Consider the following 23,583-nt stretch of genomic DNA (forward strand, 5'->3'; position numbering starts at 1 on the left):
AAAAAAAAAAAAAAAAAAAAAAAAGCAAAGCAATGGACACATTCTGAGTAAGTGCTTAGACTCTCAGTTCCTATTACTGACTGGCATGGATGCTGGCATATGTTGTTTTGATAATACTTTTTTTATTAAAGCGAAAGCAAGTTTATTAAGAAAGTAAAGGAATAAAAGAATAGCAGTTGGGCGCAGTGGCTCATGCCTTTAGTCCCAGCACTTTGGGAGGCTGAGGTGGGCGGATCACCTGAGGTCAGGAGTTCAAGACCAGCCTGGCCAACATGGAGAAATCCTGTCTCTACTAAAAATACAAAGCTTAGCTGGGCATGGTGGCAGGCGCTTGTAACCCTAATTACTTGGGAGGCTGACGCAGGAGAATTGCTGGAACCCAGGAGGCAGAGGTTGCAGTGAGCTGAGATGGTGCCACTCCACTCCAGCCTGGGTGAAAGAACCCGATTCCATCTCAAAAAAAAAAAAAAAAAAAAAAAAAATTGCTACTCCATCGGCAGAGTAGCTTCTTTTTTTTCTTTTTATAGACAATGTTCCACTTTGTTAGTCAGGCTGGAGTGCAGCGGTCTGACCTTAGCTCATTGTAACCTTGAAATCCTGGGCTTCAAGTAATCCTCCTGCCTCAGCCTCCAGAGTAGCTAACACTACAGGTGCACAACACCACACTCAAGCTTTTTTCTTTTTCTTTTTTTCTTAGAGATAGAGTCTTTCTATGTTGCCCAGACTGATCTCCAACTCCTGGCCTCAAGTGATCCTCCCACCTCAGCCTCCCAAAGTGCTGAGACTACAGACATGAGCCATCATGCTGGGCCTTAGATAAGACTTTATATCTTCTTATCTCAGATGATTTACCTGATTAATTATGATATACTTTGGGGGAATATTTTCAGAAATATATTCTTTAACCAACTAATTTTGGCAGGAAAAATCAACCAGAAAGTATGACAGTAATGTTAGAAAAGAAAACCAAATCTGCTTTTTGTTTCTGAGACAGGGTCTCATGCTGTCACCTAGGCTGGAGTGCGGTGGCACGATCTAGCTCACTGCAACCTTGACCTCCTGGCTTCAATTGATCCTCCCACCTCAACTTCTTGAGTAGCTTGAACTACAGCTTAATGCCACTGTACCCAGCTAATTTTTGTGTTTTTTGTAGAAACAGGGTTTCACCATGTTGCCCAGGCTGGTCTTGAATTCCTGAGCTCAAGCTAACCGCCTACCTGTCTCAGCCTCCTAAAGTGTTGGGATTATAGCTGTGAGCCACTGTGCCTGGCCAGGTCTGGGTTTTAAAGAAAACTGACTATATGCTGGATGTGGTAGCTCATGCTTGTAATCCTAGCACTTTGGGCAGCTGAAGCAGGTAGACAGCTTGAGCCCAGGAGTTCAAGACCAGCCTGGGCAACATATCAAGCCCCTGAGTCTTTAAAAAAAAAAAAAAAAAAAGAAAGAAAGAAAAAGAAAACCAACCATAGATAACACACAAAACTGACAATCTCATGTGGATAACAGAGGGTAACTACTATCACCCTAACTTAAAGCCAACTGTTTCAGATATTTTTGTGGTTGTTTAGAACAAATTAGAGCCACAGCATGTGGACGCAGCAGCACAAATTGATCACCACGATTGGAAACAACTCAGGGCACATATCCTGTTTCCAATGAGTAAGCAGTGTAACCGTGGTAAACAAAGGATAGCCATTCTATATAATCTCCTTTGCTGATTGGCCTGTTTCTTCCTTCCTCCAGGTATCTTTCAGGACATACCCATATTTGGACGTGTCCTGAGCTGTCCTTGCTTCTTCTCTAGTGCAGAGGCTGAGGATGTTTTCATGCTGAACATGGGCTCCAGCCGTGTAGAGCCTCGATAGATCCACTCACATCTTTTGTCATCCTGGGGAATTGAGAGAATAGAAGAATGAAGGGAAATAGCTTAAAGGCTAGAATCTATCCTGTCCTGTGTAGAGGATATATATACCATGTGTCACCTTTCGGAAACCTCCCTGATGAGCCTTAAATTCCTTATCTAGGCTGAGCACAGTGGCTCATGCCTGTAGCTTGTAATCCCAGCACTTTGGGAGGCTGAGGCAGGTGGATCACCTGAGGTCAGGAGTTCAAGACCAGCCTGACCAACATGGAGAAACCCTGTCTCTACTCAAAATACAAAATTAGCTGGGTATGGTGGCGCATGCCTGTAATCACAGCTACTTGGGAGGCTGAGGCAGAATTGCTTGAACCAGGGAGGCGGAGGCTGTGGTGAGCTGAGATTGCGCCATTGTACTCCAGCCTGGGCAACAAGAGCGAAACTCCATCTACCCACCCTCCAAAAAATTCTTTATCTACTTAGTAAAGTACGTGCCAGGCTCCATGGTGGGTATCAGGTACACAACAATGAAAAATATATACTCCTTGTTTAAGGAATTACAGTAGCAACAGGTATCTATACTGAGTATAAGAGGTGTGACAGCTGGGCACAATAGCTCACACCTATAATCCTGGTACGTTGGGAGGATGAGGCAGACAGACTGCTTGAGCTCAGGAGTTCGAGACCAGTCTGGGCAACATGGCGAAACCCGTCTCTACTAAAAATACAAAAATCAGCCAGGTGTGGTGGCATGCACTTGTAGTCACAGCTACTTGGGAGGTTGATGTGAGAGGACCACTTGAACCCTTGAGGTTGAGGCTGCAGTGAGCTGTGACTGCATCACTGCACTCCAGCCTGGGTGGCAGAGTGAGACTCTGTCTCAAAAAAACAAAACAAAACAAAACAAAAAACAGGCCAGGCCAGGTGTGGTGGCTCACGCCTGTAATCCCAGCACTTTGGGAGGACGAGGCAGGTGGATCACTTGAGGTCAGGAGTTCGGGACCAGCCTGCCAACGTGGTGAAACCCCGTCTTTACTAAAAATACAAAAAATTAGCCAATCCCAGCTACTCTAGAGGCTGAGGCAGGAGAATCACTTTAACCCAGGAGGCGAAGGATGCAGTGAGCTGAGATCATGCCATTGCACTCCAGCCTAGGCAGCAAGAGTGAAACTCCATCTAAAAAACAAACAAACAAAAACAAAACAAAACAAAACACCAAACAAAAAGGATGATGATAAGGATCATAACACCTTAGGTCATAACGCCTTAGGAGTAACGGGCTGAGGTAACACCAAGAAGAAACATAATTTCTAATTTCTTCTGGCTACTCTGGGCACGCTGTCTATTGGGTAGCCCTGTTCTGCAAGGCAAGTAGCAGTATTAAAAAATGTTTTTAAGGGCCGGGCACGGTGGCTCACGCCTGTAATCCCAGCATTTTGGGAGGCTGAGGCGGGCAGATCACAAGGTCAGGAGATCAAGACCATCCTGGCTAACACAGTGAAACCCCATCTCTACTAAAATACAAAAAATTAGCCGGGCGTGGTGGCAGGCGCCTGTAGTCCCAGCTACTCGGGAGGCTGAGGCAGGAGAATGGCATGAACCCGGTAGGCAGAGCTTGCAGTGAGCCGAGATCGTGCCACTGCACTCCAGCCTGGGCGACAGAGCGAGACTTCGTCTCCAAAAAAAAAGTTTTTAAAACTTTTAAAAATAAGAAATATGATTCTAAGAAGGGAAAGAGAAGGGAGAAAAGGATGAGTACAAAATATGTAAGAGTTAAACTGAACCTTGAAAGATAATCAGGACTCCTTGATACCTCTTCTTCATCCCACTATCCTACTAAAACCTTAACCCTGGAAAAATGGAATTGGCTGCCTTCTCTGTACCTACACAGAATGTGAATACTCCTAAAGAAAAAAATAAATAAATCAAAACCATGCAGATTAGTATCATAATTCCGGTAATTTATTTTCAACAATGACCCACAGAGGAACAACAAAAAGGGCAAAGTAAAATTTGACCAAAAACAGTGAGAACACATAGGAGGATAAGAAAGAGGAAGGCTATGGAATAGCCATAAAACCATCCTCATTACTGCTTCTTAAGTCCCCCCGACCAACCTCTGCCTCCAAAATTCTAGGGAAGAACAGTACCAGGAAGAGGATCCTGACTAGGCTGCCATCCACCTCCTCAACTCGGGACTTCCACCATGTGCCTTCCCACTCAGTCTTGATAAGCTGGCCACTCTTGAGCAGTACCATGGGGCGGTTGGGGTAGGCAGTTACATACTCCTCTATGAAGTCACGGCAGGAGATGTCTTCTATGTCCTCCCAAGTCTTTTTCACTGTTTCAAGGAAGAAGTAGAACTGAGAGGGCAGGTAGGACATGTCCTGATAGGGAAAAGGGTTGGCCAGGAGACATTTGATACTTTTTAAGTTGAAAAGGAAAGAAAAAGTAAAATCAGAACCTCGAGGGAAGCAAAGCCAAGACCACCTAAGTAATAAACCTAATGTACAAATTGCACATACTTACAAATCAAGTAAATACTAAATAAGTCATGTACAATATAGGTGATTCACTTATTTTATACAAATGGATGCTTCTCCTTTGGAAAATTCAAGTGGAAATTCTTGCTCACTTGTTGATAAGTCTAATGGTAAATTTAAAAAGATCAGGTGGCATCATGAAATGAAAAAATTAGTCCTTCCTTCTCATTCTCTGTCAGGTTTTTAAGAGACTCAGAATATGTTTACTGTTATGTTATGTGTAAACAGAAGTGTTAGTTGATTCTTCTGCAGTTAAAAATTATTGTTTCCGTAGGAGTCTGCTCCCAAGCCAGGGTAACAAATATAGAGGACACTATGATGTTCCATCTAACAAAGCTTCTGTGGAAAGCATTATGCAGACTACACATTTATACAAATGTTAGGTGCAGCATGACACTAGGAAAGAAGTAACACCTTTGTCTTTTCTTTTTTTTTTTTTTTTTGGACGGGGTCTTGCTCTGTTGCCCGGGCTAGAGTGCAGTGGCCGGATGTCAGTTCCCTGCAAGCTCCGCCTCCCGGGTTTACGCCATTCTCCTGCCTCAGCCCCCCGAGTAGCTGGGACTACAGGCGCCCACCACCTCGCCCGGCTAGTTTTTTTGTATTTTAGTAGAGACGGGGTTTCACAGTGTTAGCCAGGATGGTCTCGATCTCCTGACCTCGTGATCCGCCCGTCTCGGCCTCCCAAAGTGCTGGGATTACAGGCTTGAGCCACCGCGCCCGGCCAGTAACACCTTTTTCAACCTAACTCGCTTAGAAATGAAACTGAAGCACATCTATAACGTGAGCAGTCTACTCAAAGTCATTCATGATCTTCCAGTGTCTCATTCTTTGGCTACAAAGACCCAGTCCTAGAGATGAACAATACAACTGTATCTCTTTTGGGAGCAAACTGTCCTTTGGGAGCAAAGGACATCAACCAAATTTATGCTCTTTGAGACTGAAGTACCAAAAACACCTAGGGCTTTTCAACTGGACGTCCTAAGAAGAAATATCAGGTAGAGGAGGAGAAAACTGAGCTAAGGAATAAGGGAGAAACACTCACGTGGCCGGCAAATGGGATACAGTTCAGACTGTGTGACATAGGAAGCATAGCCATCATCAAAGAAAATGAGAAACCTGTAAAAGAGGAGTGACAGTAGAAAGATCTGGGGGTTATGATATTTAACATGATCCACAGAAATTATTTTATCATAGCTTCTACTTCTCTGGATCACAACAGGATGCACTCCAGGGAAGACATTCCAGTCTACTACTTTCTTCCTGTTTTTCTTTCTTCCCAACTTGAGAGTTAGGAGTTACCCCTTAATTTAACAAATGCCTCCCTACTTTTTCAAAAAACACATATACATATAAGTATTTTTGAGATGGAGTCTCCTTCTGTCACCCAGGCTGGGGTGCAGTGGTACAATCTTGGCTCATGGCAACCACTGCCTCCCAGGTTCATGCGATTCTCCTGCCTCAGCCTCCCGAGTAGCTGGGATTACAGCCATGCGCCACCACACCCAGCTAATTTTTGTATTTTTAGTAGACAGGGTTTCACCAGTTGGGCAAGCTGGTCTCGAACTCCTGACCTCAAGTGATCCACTTGCCTTGGTCTCCCAAAGGGCTAGGATTACAGGCATGAGATATTGGGCCCAGCCAAAAAACATATATTCTTTTTCCTCTATCAGATTCCTATGCTGCTAAAAACCATTTAGTCTCCATCTCTTTCTTCTGTGTGAATCCCCTATTCCCCTGATCATTAATCCTCGTTATTCTCTTCCTAGTTTTCTCTTTGAGGAAAGAAAAGGAAAAAAACTTAATAAAAAAGAAGGAGAAAGAGGAAGAAAGAATCACCCACATGACTCCTGTGGTAAAGAAAGAGTAAGGGTTTCAGTCCACTAGGGACTAAGAAGACAAAAGCTAATTGTGAGATCTGGTCTATGGCACGAACAGGGCAGGTGCTGTGCTCCCAGCCTCTACCCCTTTACAGTCCTCTGTCCAGGTACCTGAGCTTGTTTTTGACGTTTGGTGTCTCAGCTACAATGCCAGCATAGAGCCAGACCTGATTCCCATCTTTGTATTTGGCGACCACCCGACTGCCCACAAACAGCTTGTCAGCAGGAGGGTGGTAATCATAGGCAATATGGTTCCCCGACAGTAGACTCTTTCCTTTGTTGTCAAATTTCACCTTGTATTTCTTCCCCGGCCCTGAGTAAAAGGGAAAGATAAATTTTTTAAAAAACTGCCAGTTTCTGTGTAAATCCAGGTTGCTACGTGAGACAAATGGGAAGGTTATGGAGAAAAGAAACAATCAGCAGTGGAGGGTGCAGGTTGCCTTTCAGGAGTGGTTCCTCCAAGTCTGCACATACCAACTGTCTGGATGGCAATAAGGGTGCCTTTGTGCCATGTCTTAGTTCTCTTCTTGCCCAGAATTCGCATGCTGACTATCAGGTCACCATCTTTGCTTAGTTCTCCAGACATCTGACTCAAGGTTCCTATAGAAGAAGCAAAGTTATTCTAAAGAGTTATGACATAGATTGGGTAGAGAACGGGAAGGTAAAGAGGGTAGTATGGTAATTAGGGAAAGTGGGGTAATTTTTTTTTTTGAGAAGGAGTCTCGCTCTGTCCCCAGGCGGGAGTGCAGTGGTGCGATCTTGGCTCACTGGAACCTCTGCCTCCCAGGTTCCAGCGATTCTCCTGCCTCAGCCTCCCGAGGAGCTGGGACTACAGGCACGCACCACTATGTCCAGCTAATTTCTGTATTTTTAGTAGAGATGGGGTTTCACCATGTTAGCCAGAATGGTCTCTATCTTTTGACCTCATGATCCGCCTGCCTTGGTCTCCCAAAGTGCTTGGATTACAGGCATGAGCCACTGTGCGCGGCACATCTGGAGAATTTTAAACATTTTTTTTTTAGAGATGGGGTTTCACTATGTTGTGGAGGCCGGTCTTTAATGCTGGGCCTCAAGTGATCCTCCTGCCTCAGCCTCCCAAAGCTGCTGGAATTACAGATGTGAGCCACCACACCTGGCCTCAAACCTTATTTTAACAAGAGTCTGAGTGATTCTCTTCTCCCTAATCTCCACCTGGAAGTAGTCATGAGGATGGAAACAAGTCTAAATGTAGGACGCTAAAGAGGTATTGAGATAAAACCATCACAGACTGGAAAATCACCATCCATGTAATTGGGATTTCATAACTACTAAGGATAATGAGTCTGGCATGTCACAATTAGTAGACATGAGACTTAAGATGAAATCTCTGTAAGAATTCACCTCCCATCTGTACCCAGATATTTCTTGACCCTAACCTTTATGCAGATCCTGGGAACTGCTCTTCTTGTTGACAGCATCCATGAACTTCTGAACATCTTGAGCTGACTTTCTTAAGGCAGCCATAGCTTCACGGAGCTACAGAAAAGGGGATGAGGAAAACAAGTTTTGAAACAGTAGCAAGGGTTACAAGTAACTTCAAAATAAGAAACACCTTGTATTTCACAGAACAAAATGGAGTGAGTTGAATGAGTTATGTTTGGAAGCTTACGGTTACTTTATCTGGCAAAGCTGCCCTTTCATTTTTTTTTTTTTTTGAGATGGAGTTTAGCTCTTGTTGCTCAGGCTGGAGTGCAATGGCGCGATCTTGGCTCACCGTAACCTCCACTTCCCGGGTTCAACTGATTCTCCTGCCTCAGCCTCCCAAGTAGCTGGAATTACAGGTATGCGCCACCATGTCCAGCTAATATTTTGTATTATTATTTTTTTGAGACGGAGTCTGGCTCTGTTGCCCAACCTGGAGTGCAGTGGCACAATCTTGGCTCACCGCAACCTCTGCCTCTCAGGTTCAAGTGACTCACCTGCCTCAACCTCCAAAGTAGCTGGGATTACAGGCATGTGCCACCATGCCCAACTAATTTTTGTGTTTTTAGTAGAGACAGGGTTTCACTATGTTAGCCAGGCTGGTCTCGAACTCCTGACTTTGTGTTCTACCTGCCTCAGCCTCCCAAAGTCCTGGGATGACAGGTGTGAGCCACTGTGCCCGGCCTAATTTTGTATTTTTAGTAGAGACAGGGTTTCTCCATGGTTAGGCTGCTCTCGAACTGCCAACCTAAGGTGATCCACCTGCCTCGGCCTCCCAAAGTGCTGGGATTACAGGCGTGAGCCACCATGCCTGGCCTCTTTTTTTTTTTTCCTGAGACAGAGTCTTGCTCTGTCACCCAGGCTGGAGTGCGGTGGTATGATCTCAGCTCATTGCAACCTCTGCCTCCTGGGTTCCACTGATTCTCCTGTCTCAGCCTCCCTAGTAGCTGGGATTACAGGCATGCACCACCACACTCAGCTAATTTTTGTATTTTTTTAGTAGAGACAGGGTTTCGCCATGTTGGCCAGGATGGTCTCAAACTCCTGACCTCAGGTGATCTGCCCACCTGGGTCTCCCAAAGTGCTGGGATTACAGGCTTGAGCCACCGCCCCCGGCCTTGAATTCTTACAACACCAATTAGAGGACTGCAACACAAAGGGCTGATCACAGGGTGAATGATTAGGTATTGACAGCTAAAGTGATTAAATGGTTAGGCCAGAAAATTCTATTTTCATATTCTTATCTCTCACCGTTCCCTTACCATCCTAACTTACCTTCTGGTCTTTTGGAGTTCGGCTCCCAGCATCACCTATGGACGAGAAGAATTCTAATGAGTGTAAGAGATTTATAGGAACTTCTGGGAAATTCAGGACTAACTTACTCAAAAGCATTATTATGGGAGCATCATTGATAATAACTTAAAATAATCTTGATACAGGTATACACACAAATATAAAGTACTCAAAAGGGTCTGGAAAGACACAAAGTAAATGGCCAGGTATGGTGGTTCACACCTGTAATCCCAGCTACTTGGAAGGTTTAGGTGGGAGGACCACCTGAGGCCAGTTCAAGACTAGCCTGGGCAACATAACAAGAGCCTGTCTCTTAAAAAATTAGGCCAGGTGCAGTGGCTCATGCCTGTAATCCCAGCACTTTGCAAGGCCAAGGTGGGCAGATCACCTGAGGTCAGGAGTTTGAGATCAGCCTGGTCAATGTGGTGAAACCCTGTTTCTACTAAAAATACAAAAATTAGACAGGCATGGTGGCACATGCCTGTAATCCCAGCTATTTGGGAAGCTGAGGCAGAATTATTGGAATCTGGGAGGCAGAGGCTGCAATGAGCTGAGATTGCGTCACTGCACTCCAGGCTGGTTGACAGAGCAAGACTCTGGTTCAAAAAAAAATAATAATAAATAAAAATGTATAGTTCCAGCCTGAGCAACACAGAAAAACCCTGTCCTCACCAAAAAAAGAAAAATAAAAGGCCGGGTGTGGTGGCTCACACCTGTACTCCCAGCACTTTGGGAGGCCGAGGTAGGCAGATCACCTAATGTCAGGAGTTCCAGACCAGCCTGGCCAACATGGTGAAACCAAACCCCTTCTCTATTAAAAACACAAAAATTAGCCGGGCGTGGTGGCAGGCACCTGTAATCCCAGCTACACGGCTACATGAGAGGCTGAGGCAGGAAAATCACTTGAACCCAGGAGGTGGAGGTTGCAGTGAGCCAAGACTGCACCATTGCACTCCAGCTTGGGTGACAGAGTAAGACCCTGTCTCAAAAAAAAAAAAAAGTAGGATAAAAGTAAAATGTATAGGCTGATGGTGGTGGCTCAAGCCTATAATCCCAGTACTATGGGAGGCCAAGGTGGGCGGATCACCTGAGGTCAGGAGTTCCAGACCAGCCTGGCCAACATGGTGAAATCCCATCTCCTACCAAAAACACAAAAATTAGCCGGGCATGGTGGCAAGTGCCTGTTATCCCAGCTACTCAGGAGGCTGAGGCATGAGAATTACTTGAACCGGGACCCGGGAGGCGGAGGTTGCAGTGAGCTGAGATCGCACCACTGCACTCCAGCCTGGGCTACAGAGCGAGACTCCGTCAAAAAAAAAAAAAGAAAAAAACAGTGTAATTCAGTGGTTTTTGGAAATTAAACTATCATCACTGTCAAATTCTGGAGTGATGAAAAATGTCATCACTCCACAATTTTCCATTCCTTCATCTCCTAAACTCTGGCAATCACAAATTTACTTTCCGTCTCTGCAGATTTGCCTATTCTGAATATCTCATATAAAGAGAATCATGTAATATGTGGTTCCTCATACAAGGTTCATCTATGTTGTACCATGTATCAGTACTTCACTTTTTTACTTTTTATTTTTTTTTTGAGATGGAATCTTGCTCTGTCGCCAGGTTGGAGTGCGACAGTGCAATCTCAGCTCACCGTAATCTCTACCTCCTGAGTTCAAGTGATTCTTCTGGCTCAGCCACCTAAGTAGCTGGGATTATAGGCGCATGCCACCACACCCAGCTAAATTATGTATTTTTAGTAGAGACAGCCATATTGGCCAGGCTGGTCTCAAACTCCTGACTTCGTGATCCACCTACCTTGGTCTCCCAAAGTGCTAGGATTACACACATGAGCCACAGTGCCCAGCCCCATCTTTCCTTTTTATGGCTGAATAGTATTTTTTTTTTTTTTTTTTTTTGAGACAGAGTCTCGCTCTGTCACCCAGGCTGGAGTGCAGTGGCCGGATCTCAGCTCACTGCAAGCTCCGCCTCCCGGGTTTCCGCCATTCTCCTGCCTCAGCCTCCCGAGTAGCTGGGACTACAGGCGCCCGCCACCTCGCCCGGCCAGTTTTTTGTATTTTTTTTGTAGAGACAGGGTTTCACCATGTTAACCAGGATGGTCTCGATCTCCTGACCTCGTGATCCACCCATCTCGGCCTCCCAAAGTGCTGGGATTACAGGCTTGAGCCACTGTGCCCGGCCCTGAATAATATTTTATAGCAGTCAATACATGGGTGTATGTGTATACCACATTTGGTTTATCCATTCATCAGCTGATGAACATTTGGGCTGTTTCTACTTCTGCCTATTATGAATAATGTGATATGAACATTCATTTATTTATCAGTTTTTACATCAACATATGTTCTAATTTCTCTTGGGTATATAGCCAGGAGTGGGTGGGTTATGGTAATTCTATGTTTAACCTTTTGAGGAACCAAAAGACTATTTTCCAAAGTGGCTATAGCATTTTACATTTCCATAAGCAATTTGTAAGGTTTTCAATTGCTCCATATCCTCGTCAACATTTGTTATTGTCTTTTTCAAAAGACAGGTTTTCGTTACGTTGCCCAGGCTGGCCTTGAACTCCTGGGTTTAAATGACCCACCTGCCTCAACCTCCTGAGTAGCCAGGACCACAAGCAAAAGCCAGCACCTGACTCTAATCATTTTTAAGTGTACAATTCAGTGGTATTAAGTATATTTATATTGTTGTGCAACCATAACCACCATCCATTTCCAGAACACTTTTCATTTTGCAAAACTGAAACTCTGCACCTATTAAACACTCCCCATTGGCCCCTCCCTCCAGCCTCTGGAGGCCACCATTGAATGCTAGATATCTCATCTAAGTGAAATCATTTGTCTTTTTGTGACTGGCTTATTTCACTTAGCATAATGTCCTCAACATTCCCCTATGTTTTCTTTTTTTTTTTTTTTTTTTAGTGGCTTCATAATAATCCCTTCGGTGGTAATACTATATATATAATATATATACATACATATATATTATATATACATACATGTCATGTATATATACACACACACATATACAATATATATACAATTTTTTTTTTTTTTGAGATAGATTCTTACTCTGTCATCCAGGCTGGAGTGCAGTGGCCCAATCTCGACTCACAGCAACCTCCGCCTCCCGGGTCCAAGCAATTCTTGTGCCTCTGCCTCCCTAGTAGCTGAGATTACAGGCACCTACCACCATACCTGGCTAATTTTTGTATATTTGGTAGAGATGGGATTTCACCATACTGGCCAGGCTGGTTTCGAACTCCTGACCTCAGATGATCCACCTGCCTTGGCCTCCTGAAGTGCTGAGATTACAGGCGTGAGCCACTGTGAGCAACCCACATATTTTGTTTTAAAAATCAGGCAGGCACGGTGGCACGTGCCTGTAGTCTCAGCTACCTGGGAGGCTGAAGTCGCAGTAAGCTATGATTGCACTACTGTGCTCCAGCCTGGGTTACAGAGTGAGATACTGTCTAAAAAATATATCAAATAAGGTTGAGGTTTCTATGTCCTAAGAACTAGTGACTCTCTTACAGTATATACACTAAAAAGACTCCTGCACATGTGCATCGGGAGACACGTACAAGAGTATTTGCAGTAGTGTTATCTGTAATCTCAAAAAATGTAAATCAATGTCCACAATCAGGAAAATTGATAAACTGTGTCATATGCATACAATGGAATACCATGCTGCAAAAAGCAAATAAGCTAATCATCATGCATCAACACAACGTTGAAGAAGTCAAAGCCAAGGGAGATGTCAGAACTAAATGTAACTCTGAATGCATTCACCTCACTAGCTAAACTATTACAAAAAATAAAAATAAAAAACTCAATACTTAGGAGCCAAGCTAAAAAATTAAAAGTTAAAATAAAAAAATTGAACAGAGGCCGGGCAGGGTGGCTCACGACTGTAATCCCAGCACTTTGGGAGGCCGAGGTGGGTGGATTACGAGGTCAGGAGATCGAGACCATCCTGGCTAACATGGTGAAACACTGTCTCCACTAAAATATAGAAAAAATTAGCCAGGCGTGTTGGCGGGCACCTGTAGTCCCAGCTACTCAGGAGGCTGAGGCAGAAGAATGGTGTGAACCCGGGAGGTGGAGCTTGCAGTGAGCCGAGATCATGCCACTGCACTCCAGCTTGGGTGACAGAGCGAGACTCTATCTCAAAAAAAAAAAAAAAAAGAAAAGAAAATACATGACATTGGATGATAGATCCACAGGAAGGAATGAAGAGCAACAGAAATGACAAACAGAAGAACAACAGAAATGACAAACATCTGGGTAAATACATATTTTTCTTTTCTTCCCTTACCTTCTTTAAACATGAGACTGCTTAAAGCAGTAATTTTAACACTAAATTATTGGCTTTAAACGTGTAGCTATAATATATTTGATAACAGTATCACATAGAAAGAGAGTGAAAGTAGAGGTACACTGGTGCCAAGTGGCTGTATTTTTACCAGAATTAAATCAGTAGTAATTTGTAATAGATTATGATTAGGTACAGATGCAACCCCTCTTAAGAAAGCTAAAAAAAAGAAAAATCAGGGGCCAGGTGTGGTGGCTCACTCCTGTAATCCCAGCACTTTGGGAAGCCAAAGCAGGTGGATCACCTGAGGTCAGGAGCTCGAGACCAATCTGACCAATATGGAGAAACCCTGTCTCTACTGAAAATACAAAATTAGCCGGGCATGGTGGTGCATGCCTGTAATCCCAGCTACTTGGGAGGCTGAGACAGGAGAACTGCTTGAACCCGGGAGGCGGAGGCTACAGTGAGCCAAGATCCTGCCATTGCACTCCAGCCTAGGCAACAAGAGTGAAAACTCTATCTCAAAAAAAAAAAAAAAAAAGAAAGAAAAGAAAAGAAAATCAGAAGAATGACAGTGGTTTTCCGAAATGTTTGTTTGACTTAAAAGAAGGCAATAAAGAAGAAACAGGGCTAGGCACGGTGGCTCACGCCTATAATTCCAGCACTTTGGGAGGCTTAGGTGGACAGATCACCTGAGGTCAGTTGTTTGAGATAAGACTGACCAACATAGAGAAACCCTGCCTCTACTAAAAATACAAAAATTAGCCAGGCGTGGTGGCCCGTGCCTGTGGTCCCAGCTACTCGGGAAGTTGAGGCAGGAGAATCACTTGAACCCGGGAGGCAAAGGTTGCAGCGAGCAGAAGTTGCAGTAAGATCATGCCACTGTACTCCAGCCCGGGCAATGGAGCGAGACTCTGTCTTAAAAAAAAAAAAAAACGAAAACAGGCCAGGCATGGTGGCTCAGGTCTATAATCGCAGCACCTTGGGAGGCCAAGGCAGGATGACTGCCTGAGCTTAGGAGTTCGAGACCAGCCTGGGCAACATAGTGAGACCTTATTTCTACTACAAAAAAAAAAAGTTAGCTGGGCGTGGTGGCATGCACTTGTAGTTCCAGCTACTCAGGAGGCTGACGTGGAAGGATCACTTGAGCCCATGAGGTTGAGGCTGCAGTGAGCTATGACCATGCCATCACACTCCAGTCTGGGCAACAGAGTGAGAATTTGTCAATCAATTCATTCACTCATTCATTCATTCATTCATTCAAAAAGACTAAAATTATACAAAGTTTATTCTCTGAACACAATAAAATTGATTAAAATTAACAACAGAAAGAAATTTTAAAATCCCCAAATATTTAGAATCAAACCACCACAAGGAAAATTAAAAATGTCAAGTTGAAAGAAGCTCAAAACACAACATAAAAAAATGTATGATATCCTGAGAGTGACACTGCATGGAAAAAAATTTATGAGATGCAGCAAAGCAATGCTTATGGGAAAATAAATAGCTTTAGAGCTTATGTTAAAAAGGAAGAAAGGTCTAATCAATAATGTGAGCTTCCACTTTGAGAGGCTAGAAAAAGAACAAATCAAACCCTGTAAATAAAAGGAAGAAAATAAACATCACACTGGAATACATTTAACGTGATATCTTGGATTAGATCATAGAACAGAAAAAGTCCAGAAGCTGAATAAAGCCTGGAGTTTATATAAAAGTAATATACCAATGTTTGCTTTTGACATATATACTAGATGAGGGATATATGGGAACTCCATTACTTTTTCAATTTTTCCATAAATCTAAAATTATTCCCAAAATAAAAGATTTTAAAATCCACAAAGAAAAGTCCAGGCCCAAATGGCCTCAGTACTGAATTTAGCAAACTCTTTAGAAAGAAGTATCATTCCATACAAGCTCAGAGGAGGGAACACTTCTCAACTCATTTATAAGGCCTAGATTACCCTGCTACCAAAGCCAAACAAGGACACTACAACCAAACTATAAACCAATAGCCCTCATGAAATAAATGTAAAAAAATTTTTTCTTTTTTTTTAAAAATTAGAGAAGGGGTTTCACCATGTTGCCCAGGCTGGTCTTGAACTCCTGGGCTCAAGCAATCTGCCCAACTCAGCCTCCCAAGATTCTGGGATTACAGGCATGAGTCACAGCATCTGGCCAAGATCTTTTTTTTTTTTTTCTTTAAATCAGCAAATCCAATCCAGCAACATATAAAAAGAATTATACCTCAAGACCAAGGCTGGTTTACTCCAGGAATGCAAGGTTGGTTTAACATCCAAAAAAACAACTACTGTAATACATTTTTTTTTTTGGAGACGGAGTCTCGCTCTGTCGCCCGGGCTGGAGTGCAGTGGCCGGATCTCAGCTCACTGCAAGCTCCGCCTCCCGGGTTTACACCATTCTCCCGCCTCAGCCTCCCGAGTAGCTGGGACTACAGGCGTCTGCCACCTCGCCCGGCTAGTTTTTTGTATTTTTTAGTAGAGACGGGGTTTCACCGTGTTAGCCAGGATGGTCTCGATCTCCTGACCTCGTGATCCGCCCGTCTCGGCCTCCCAAAGTGCTGGGATTACAGGCTTGAGCCACCGCGCCCGGCCTGTAATACATTCTTAATATGATAAAAGACAAAAGGAACATAGGAGAATGATATAGAAAAAGCTGACAAAATCCAAAATCCAATTTGGCTACGATAAAATCTCTCAAACTAGGATTAGAAGGGGATTCCTTTAATTTAATCAACGGCATCTATAGAAAACCTACTGCTGACATAATTAATGGTTAACAACCAAACGCTTTCATATTAACATCAGGAAGAAGAAAAGGATGTCTTTTTTTTTTTTGAGACGGAGTCTCGCTCTGTCGCCCAGGCTGGAGTGCAGTGGTGCGATTTCTGCTCACTGTAAGCTCCGCCTCCTGGGTTCACGCCATTCTCCTGCCTCAGCCTCCCGAGTAGCTGGGACTACAGGCGCCCACCACCATGCCTGGCTAATTTTTTCTTTTTTTTTGGTATTTTTACTAGAGATGGGGTTTCAGCATGTTAGCCAGATGGTCTCGAACTCCTGACCCTGTGATCCGCTGGCCTCAGCCTCCCAAAGTGCTGGGATTACAGGTGTGAGCCACTGCACCTAGCCTTTTTTCTTTTTTTTTTTTGAGACACAGTCTCGCTGTCGCCCAGGCGGGAGTGCAATGGCACAATCTCAGCTCACCGCAAGCTCTGCCTCCCAGGTTCACACCATTCTCCTGCCTCAGCCTCCTGAGTAGCTGGGACTACAGGTGCCCACCACCATGCCCGGCTAATTTTTTGTATTTTTAGTAGGGACGGGATTTCACCATGTTAGCCAGGATGGTCTCAATCTCCTGACCTCGTGATCCACCCGTCTCAGCCTCCCAATGTGCCAGGATTACAGGCATGAGCCACCTCACCTGGCCAGGATGTCTGTTCTTAAAACCTTTTTTTTTTTGAAGACAAGAGTTTCCCTTAGTCATCCAGGCTGGAGTGCAGTGGCACAATCACAGCTCACTGCAGCCTCAACTTCCTGTACTTAGATCCTTCCACCTCAGCCTCCCAAGTAGCTGGGATTACTGGGGTGCACCAGCATGCCTGGCTACTTTTTTTATTTTTAGTAGAGATGAGGTCTTGCTATGTTGGCCATTCCCGGGATCAGGGGATCCTCCCACCTCAACCTCCCAAAGTGCTGGGATTATAGGTATGAGCCACTGTGCCAGGCCTGCTCTTAAAACATATTCAACACTGTACTGAAGGTTTTAGTGAGTACAGTAAGAAAAGAAAAAGAAAAGATATCCAGGGTAGAAAGGAAGAAGTAAAACAGACTTTATTTGCATGAATTAGTTTTAGAAAATCCTAAGGAATCGGCTGGGTGCAGTGGCTCACGCCTGTAATCCTAGCACTTTGGGAGGCCAAGGCGGGTGGATCACAAGGTCAGGAGTTCAAGACCAGTCTGGCCAAGATGATGAAACCCTGACTCTACTAAAAATACAAAAATTAGCTGGGTGTGGTGGTGGGGCGGGGTGGGAGGCGCCTGTAATCCCAGCTAGTTGGGAGGTCAAGGCAGAGAACTGCTTGAATCCGGGAGGCGGAGGTTGCAGTGAGCTGAGATTGCACCACTGCACTCCAGCCTGGGCGACAGAGTGAGACCCTGTCTCAAAAAAAAAAAAAAAAAAAAAAAAAAAAGAAACAGAAAAGAAAACAAAAGAAAAGAAAAAAGAAAATCCTAAGGAATCAACAAAAAGCTTCTATAACTATGTGAGTTTAATGAGGTTGTGGGCTACAAGATCAATACACAAAAACCAACCATATTTTTTATATCCTAGCAACAAAACATACACTTACTGTAAGTCCTGGTAATTCCACTCTTTGATGGAATACCCCAAAATAGCGGTTACACAGAACGAGGAAAGCAAAGTAATGCAATCAGGCTGTAGCACACAGGGAACATCTATGATACTAACAATGCTGCATTTTTTTAATAGCCAACTCAGGCAGTTTGAAATACAGAGTTAGTGACAATGGTTTCTCCTCTCTTCTATTATCTTCCATTTGCTCATCTTCCAGTGTTTTAATTTCAATCTTGAGATTTTCCTATCCAAAGCTCATCCCTTACCTGAATCAATACTGAGGACATCATCATCTTCATCAGGAATCTCAATTATTTCTGTAGGCCGGGAAGATTCGTCCTCAGAGCTACTGTCCCGGTATTGTAGTCCCAGCTTGGAGTAGAAGTCCTTCACCAAAGACTCACAATTAGTCACTGCCCTAATATTGGAACACACGCAGAAAAGTCAAAGCCAGAAGAGGAATTAGAGATATAGAATCCATTACAATTTATATATATTTAAGTATATATGGTCCTCAATTTAAATGGGCCACATTCCAAAGTGTCTCTGTTTAGAATTTAAAATGCTTTTCTATAGAAAATGTTTTAAACAGTGGTTTAGTTTCCAGACTAGTTCCTCAAAAATCCAAAGTAAGCCCAAAGTACACTACTTTCAAACTTACCTCATTATTTACCTTGCTGTTATCTGAAAATCTATCCTGGCCGGGTGTGGTGGCTCACGCCTGTAATCCCAGCAATTTGGGAGGCTGAGGCAGGTGGATCACTCGAGGTCAGGAATTTGACCTCCCCAGCCTGGCTGACATGGTGAAACCCCATCTCAACTAAAAATACAAAAATTAGTCTGGTGTGGTGGTGCACACCTATAGTCTCAGCTACTCGGAAGGCTGAGACAGGAGAGCTGCTTGAACTCGGGAGGCAGAGGCTGCAGTGAGCTGAGATCACACCACAGCACTCCAGCCTGGGCGAGACAGAGCAAGTCTCTGTCTGAAACAACAACAACAACAACAACAACAACAACAACAAACAAACAAAAAAGACACATGAAAAAATGCTCATCATCACTGGCCATCAGAGAAATGCAAATCAAAACCACAATGAGATACCATCTCACACCAGTTAGAATGGCGATCATTAAAAAGTCAGGAAACAACAGGTGCTGGAGAGGATGCAGAGAAACAGACACAGTTTTACACTGTTGGTGGGACTGCAAATTAGTTCAACCATTGTGGAAGACAGTGTGGCAATTCCTCAAGGATCTAGAACTAGAAATACCGTTTGACCCAGTCATCCCATTACTGGGTATATACCCAAAGGATTATAAATCATGCTGCTATAAAGACAAATGCACACGTATGATGTTTATTGCAGCACTATTCACAATAGCAAAGACTTGGAACCAAACCAAAGGTCCATCAATGATAGACTGGATTAAGAAAAGGTGGCACATATACACCATGGAATACTATGTAGCCATAAAAAAGGTTAAGTTCATGTCTTTTGTAGGCACATGGATGAAGCTGGAAACCCATCATTCTGAGCAAACTATCACAAGGACAGAAAACCAAACACCACATATTCTCACTCATAGGTGGGAATTGAACAATAAGAACACTTGGACACAGGATGGGGAACATCACATACCAGGGCCTGTTGTGGGGTTGGGGAGGGGAAGGGATAGCATTAGGAGATATACCTAATGTCAATGATGAGTTAATGGGTGCAGCACACCAACATGGCACATGTATACATATGTAACAAACCTGCACGTTGTGCACATGTACCCTGTAACTTAAAGTATAATAATACATTTTTAAAAATGTATTCTAAGTAACAACTAGAGCACTAGAAACAAATCTTTTGGGGGTATAGGAACTGATTAATGCTTCGGAGTTACTGTAAGACAGAAATTCTTTACAATCCTCACTCCCTGCATGATCTTACTAGGGAAATGAAGCAATTGTTCTAAGACAGAACACAGGAGGAAGAAGGGGAAAGGACTTAAGACTTGGACTCCCTTACTGCTGATCATGTTAGCTGCTGACAGATGAAAATTATATTTATGGCTGACTGTAAGGTCAGATTTTTGACCATAAACTTCAAGGAAGAGTAAGGTTCTAAACATCTGTACTTCATAAAGTATAAAATTATTGGTACACAGCCCGGCCAACATGGTGAAACCCTGTCTCTACTAAAAATATAAAAAATTAGCTGGGCGTGGTAGCGGATGCCTGTAATCCCAGCTACTTGGGAGGGTGAGGCGGGAGAATCACTTGAACCTGAGAGGTTGAGGTTGTAGTAAGCCGCGACCACTCCACTGCACTCCAGCCTGGGTGACAGAGCGAGACTCCGTCTCAAAAAATAAAATAAAATGCTTGGTACAAGGTCATGAACAATTATTCTCTAAAAATATCTCCCAATGGAGAGATTTCCTTCTATTTTTCCATGGAGTTCTCACCTGGATGCATCATCAAATAGCTGGTCAACGTGAGCCACCTCAGATTCTTTCTGTATTACCCATGTCTCTAACTCTGCTAGCTGCTTCTTGCGCTGCTGTACACAATCCATCTTCTCCAGTTCCTCATCGATGAAATGCCGAAGTTCCTCCATAGAGATACCCAGTTCCTCAACCACTGCCTGTTGCAGCTCTGCTATCTCTTCAGACTCCACTGTAGCTGTTGCTGCATCCAAACCAATGCACCCAGGAAGGGAAGACATGCTTTTGTCCTCTGCATGGAACAGAAAACCAATTAAACTGCAGTCCTTATAACTATAATCAATAGAGAATTTCAGTTCCCTAATAAAACTAATTCCTATTCTGCTGCCTGTTATTCTATTCAAATAGTCCATGTTCTCCCTCCCCATTCTCCAGAATCTGATGCTGAGATTTTTAAGAATTCTTATCTTCTACTACACACTAACAGGCCTGAAAAAGATTTAAAAGTTTGAGAGGGCATGGAGAACATTCATTAAGCAGTAGGGAGCTACTGAAAATAATGTTTTGGGCTAGCACAGTGGCTTACATCTGTAATCTCAGCACTTTTAGAGGCCGAGACAGGAAGGTCGCTTGAGGGCAGGAGTTCAAGACCAGCCTGGGCAACACGGCAAGACTCGTCTTTACAAAAAAAATACAAAAATTAGCCAGGTGTGGTGGTGCATGCCTTTAGTCCCAGCTACTCAGGAGGCTGAGGTGGGAGGATCGCTTGAGCCCAGGAGAGGCTGCTGTAGTGAGCTATGTTCGCACCATGCATTCCAGCTTGGGTGACAAAGCGAGACCCTGTCTCAAAACAAACCAAACTTTAAAAATAATGCTTTGGGATACTGAAGAGAACCAATCCAGAAGAAGATATTTTTGTGGTCTATACGTGTTCCTTAACTAATGTGATAAATCTTTGTATGCTATGCCTAATTTGAACAAAACCTCTACCTGGGGATGGAGTTGATTTGTAACTCACTAATTCAGTGTTTTCTCTTTCATCACTTCTTCCCCTTACATTACTTTGCTTCCATGTGGAAATTTACTTTTTAAAAAGTCTATGATATTCAAAGCTCGCAGCAAAAAGGTTTCCCCCAAAGTACAGAGAAGTAAAGCAAGCTGGGAATAAAACGTGGCTACCTAACATCCACAACCCAAATACTTCACACATTCGTGTGAACTGCTTTTTTAATCAAACGGTTAAAGCAAAACCTGATTTTCAACGCCTCCATTTTCCTTTGCCCACACATCAGCCCACCCCCGTGCTACCTATTCTAGGGGTGCGTCCTACCCATTCGCAAACCCAGTTCAGCCCCGCCCCCGTTCGCCTCTGGGGAAGACTTCCTTCCCACCCTCGCCCGACCCCCTCCCACAAACAAAACATCCCAGATAAGCCTTTGGTCACCAAATAACTCAATTAACAGTATTCCCCACACCTCCCGTCTTCCAGCTTTAAGGGCTCTTTTTCACCAACCAGACCCCAGACTCACAACTCATGGGTCAGCCTCGACGGAAAAGAGCGAAAGCGAAGGGATAAGGGAGGAGGGGGAGGGGAGAAAGCGTGAAGGAGGGAAGGGGAAGCAAAAGAAACGCCCGGAAGCAAACCTTTAGTGCCGTTCCGGTCACCGCGACGGTAGCCTGACGGGGTCAAATCCAAAGTTGCGGGGCGCCCCTCAGAGGCGACGAAAACTAAGGTAATTACGCATGCGTTAAGGAAGAGCCTTCCAGGGGCACACGTGAGAAGCGACTGGCAAGGCAGAGTGGGCGTGGCCAGGAGTATATTACCGAGTCTCCGCCTGTCCTACCACCCTCGACTAGTGGCCGCATTACTACATTCATAGTGTAAAGACTTAGGGAAGCACTCATAGGTTCAGCGCTTTATTCTCTCAGTTTTACTTGAGTTTTGTTACATAAGTGATACAAATTGTAAAGGCTATCAAAATGTAATAAGAAAAACGTGATAAAATTCTCTCTTGCCCCATCACTTACCACTCCGCTCCTTTCAGGTAATACAGCTTAATTTTCTAGTCTTGTATGCACAAGTTCCTGTATATAGATTTTTGTTGTTTTCATTTAACATTCATTACCTGAAGCCAATAAAAAAGGTAAAACTTGTATTTTTGGCCGGGTGCGGTGGCTCACGCCTGTCATCCCAGCACTTTGGGAGGCCGAGACGGGCGGATCACGAGGTCAGGAGATCGAGACCATCCTGACTAACACGTTGAAACCCCGTCTCTACTAAAAATACACACACACACAAAATTAGCCGGGTGGTGGGCGCCTGTAGTCCCAGGTACTCGGGAGGCTGAGGCAGGAGAATGGCGTGAACCCGGGAGGCAGAGCTTTCGGTGAGCGGAGATCGCGCCACTGCACTCCAGCCTGGGCCATAGAACGAGACTCCGTCTCAAAAACAAACAAACAAAAAACAACAATAACTTGTATTTTTGACACCTGAATAGTAAGGTTAAACCATATTTGTTTAGATTGTTTTCCGTTCTCAGCCCCGACAAATAGAGCAACAATAAAAATAAACATCCTTTTGAATTAGTACTTTTATTTCTGTAGAAAAGATTCCCCAGGCCGGGCGCTGTAGTTCACGCCTGTAATCCCAACATTTTGAGAGGCCGAGGCAGGAGGATTGCTAGAGCCCAGGAGTTCCAAACTGGCCTGGGCAATACGGTGAAACGCCATCTTTTTTTTTTTTTTTTTGAGACGGAGTCTCGCTCTGTCGCCCAGGCTGGAGTGCAGTGGCCAGATCTCAGCTCACTACAAGCTCCCCCTCCCGGGTTTAGGCCATTCTCCTGCCTCAGCCTCCCAAGTAGCTGGGACTACAGGCGCCCGCCACCTTGCCCGGCTAGTTTTTTTGTATTTTTTAGTAGAGACGGGGTTTCACTGTGTTAGCCAGGATGGTCTCGATCTCCTGACCTCGTGATCCGCCTGTCTCGGCCTCCCAAAGTGCTGGGATTACAGGTTTGAGCCACCGTGCCCGGCCGAAACGCCATCTTAACTAAAAATACGAGATTAAAAATGTCAGGCGTGGTAGTTCGCGCCTGTGGTCCCAGCAACTCCGGAGCCGGCGGGGGGGAGGATCGCTGAGCCCTGGTGGCAGAGGCTTCAGTGAAAGGAGATCGCGCCACTGCACTCCAGCCTGAGTGACCGAGCGAGACTCCGTTTTGAGAGTCCGTCTCTCTCTCTCTCTCTCTCTCACACACACACACACACACACACACACAATTTTTCATTTAAAAAGTACAAACCAGAACCTTGTGTGTGAGGCTGGAAACAGAGCCCAAGCAGCTAGAACTCCCAAGTCCTTGAAATTCTCTCCTGTTGACCACATTTTCACCTGTGCTCATTTCACCTGCTCACCAGT

At 44.3% G+C, this 23,583-nt stretch overlaps 1 protein-coding gene across 6 annotated transcripts in view; it reads right to left on the minus strand.

The window, feature by feature from the left end:
- SETDB1 (SET domain bifurcated histone lysine methyltransferase 1) overlaps positions 1–21,825 on the minus strand; it is a 38,944-nt gene extending 17,119 nt beyond the window's left edge. For 4 of the 6 annotated variants that reach the window (XM_017877771.1, XM_017877769.1, XM_017877768.1 and 1 more), the window contains exons 1-10: positions 21,701–21,815; positions 20,193–20,463; positions 18,005–18,156; positions 9,015–9,049; positions 7,694–7,793; positions 6,753–6,878; positions 6,390–6,591; positions 5,444–5,517; positions 4,009–4,199; positions 1,762–1,888 (exon numbers count right to left, since the gene is read on the minus strand). In XM_017877771.1, the coding sequence (XP_017733260.1) occupies positions 1,762–1,888; positions 4,009–4,199; positions 5,444–5,517; positions 6,390–6,591; positions 6,753–6,878; positions 7,694–7,793; positions 9,015–9,049; positions 18,005–18,156; positions 20,193–20,452 (1,267 nt within the window). In that variant the 5' untranslated portion in view covers positions 20,453–20,463; positions 21,701–21,815. Of the gene's footprint in view, positions 1–1,761; positions 1,889–4,008; positions 4,200–5,443; positions 5,518–6,389; positions 6,592–6,752; positions 6,879–7,693; positions 7,794–9,014; positions 9,050–18,004; positions 18,157–20,192; positions 20,464–21,646 lie in introns of all 6 variants that reach the window. The other 2 variants (XM_017877772.1, XM_017877767.1) reach the window with 1 other exon arrangement.
- Positions 21,826–23,583: the final 1,758 nt, after the last annotated feature.

Source organism: Rhinopithecus bieti, unplaced genomic scaffold (assembly GCF_001698545.2).
Source record: "Rhinopithecus bieti isolate Rb0 unplaced genomic scaffold, ASM169854v2 scaffold_10548, whole genome shotgun sequence".
NCBI classification, from domain to species: Eukaryota; Metazoa; Chordata; class Mammalia; order Primates; family Cercopithecidae; genus Rhinopithecus; species Rhinopithecus bieti.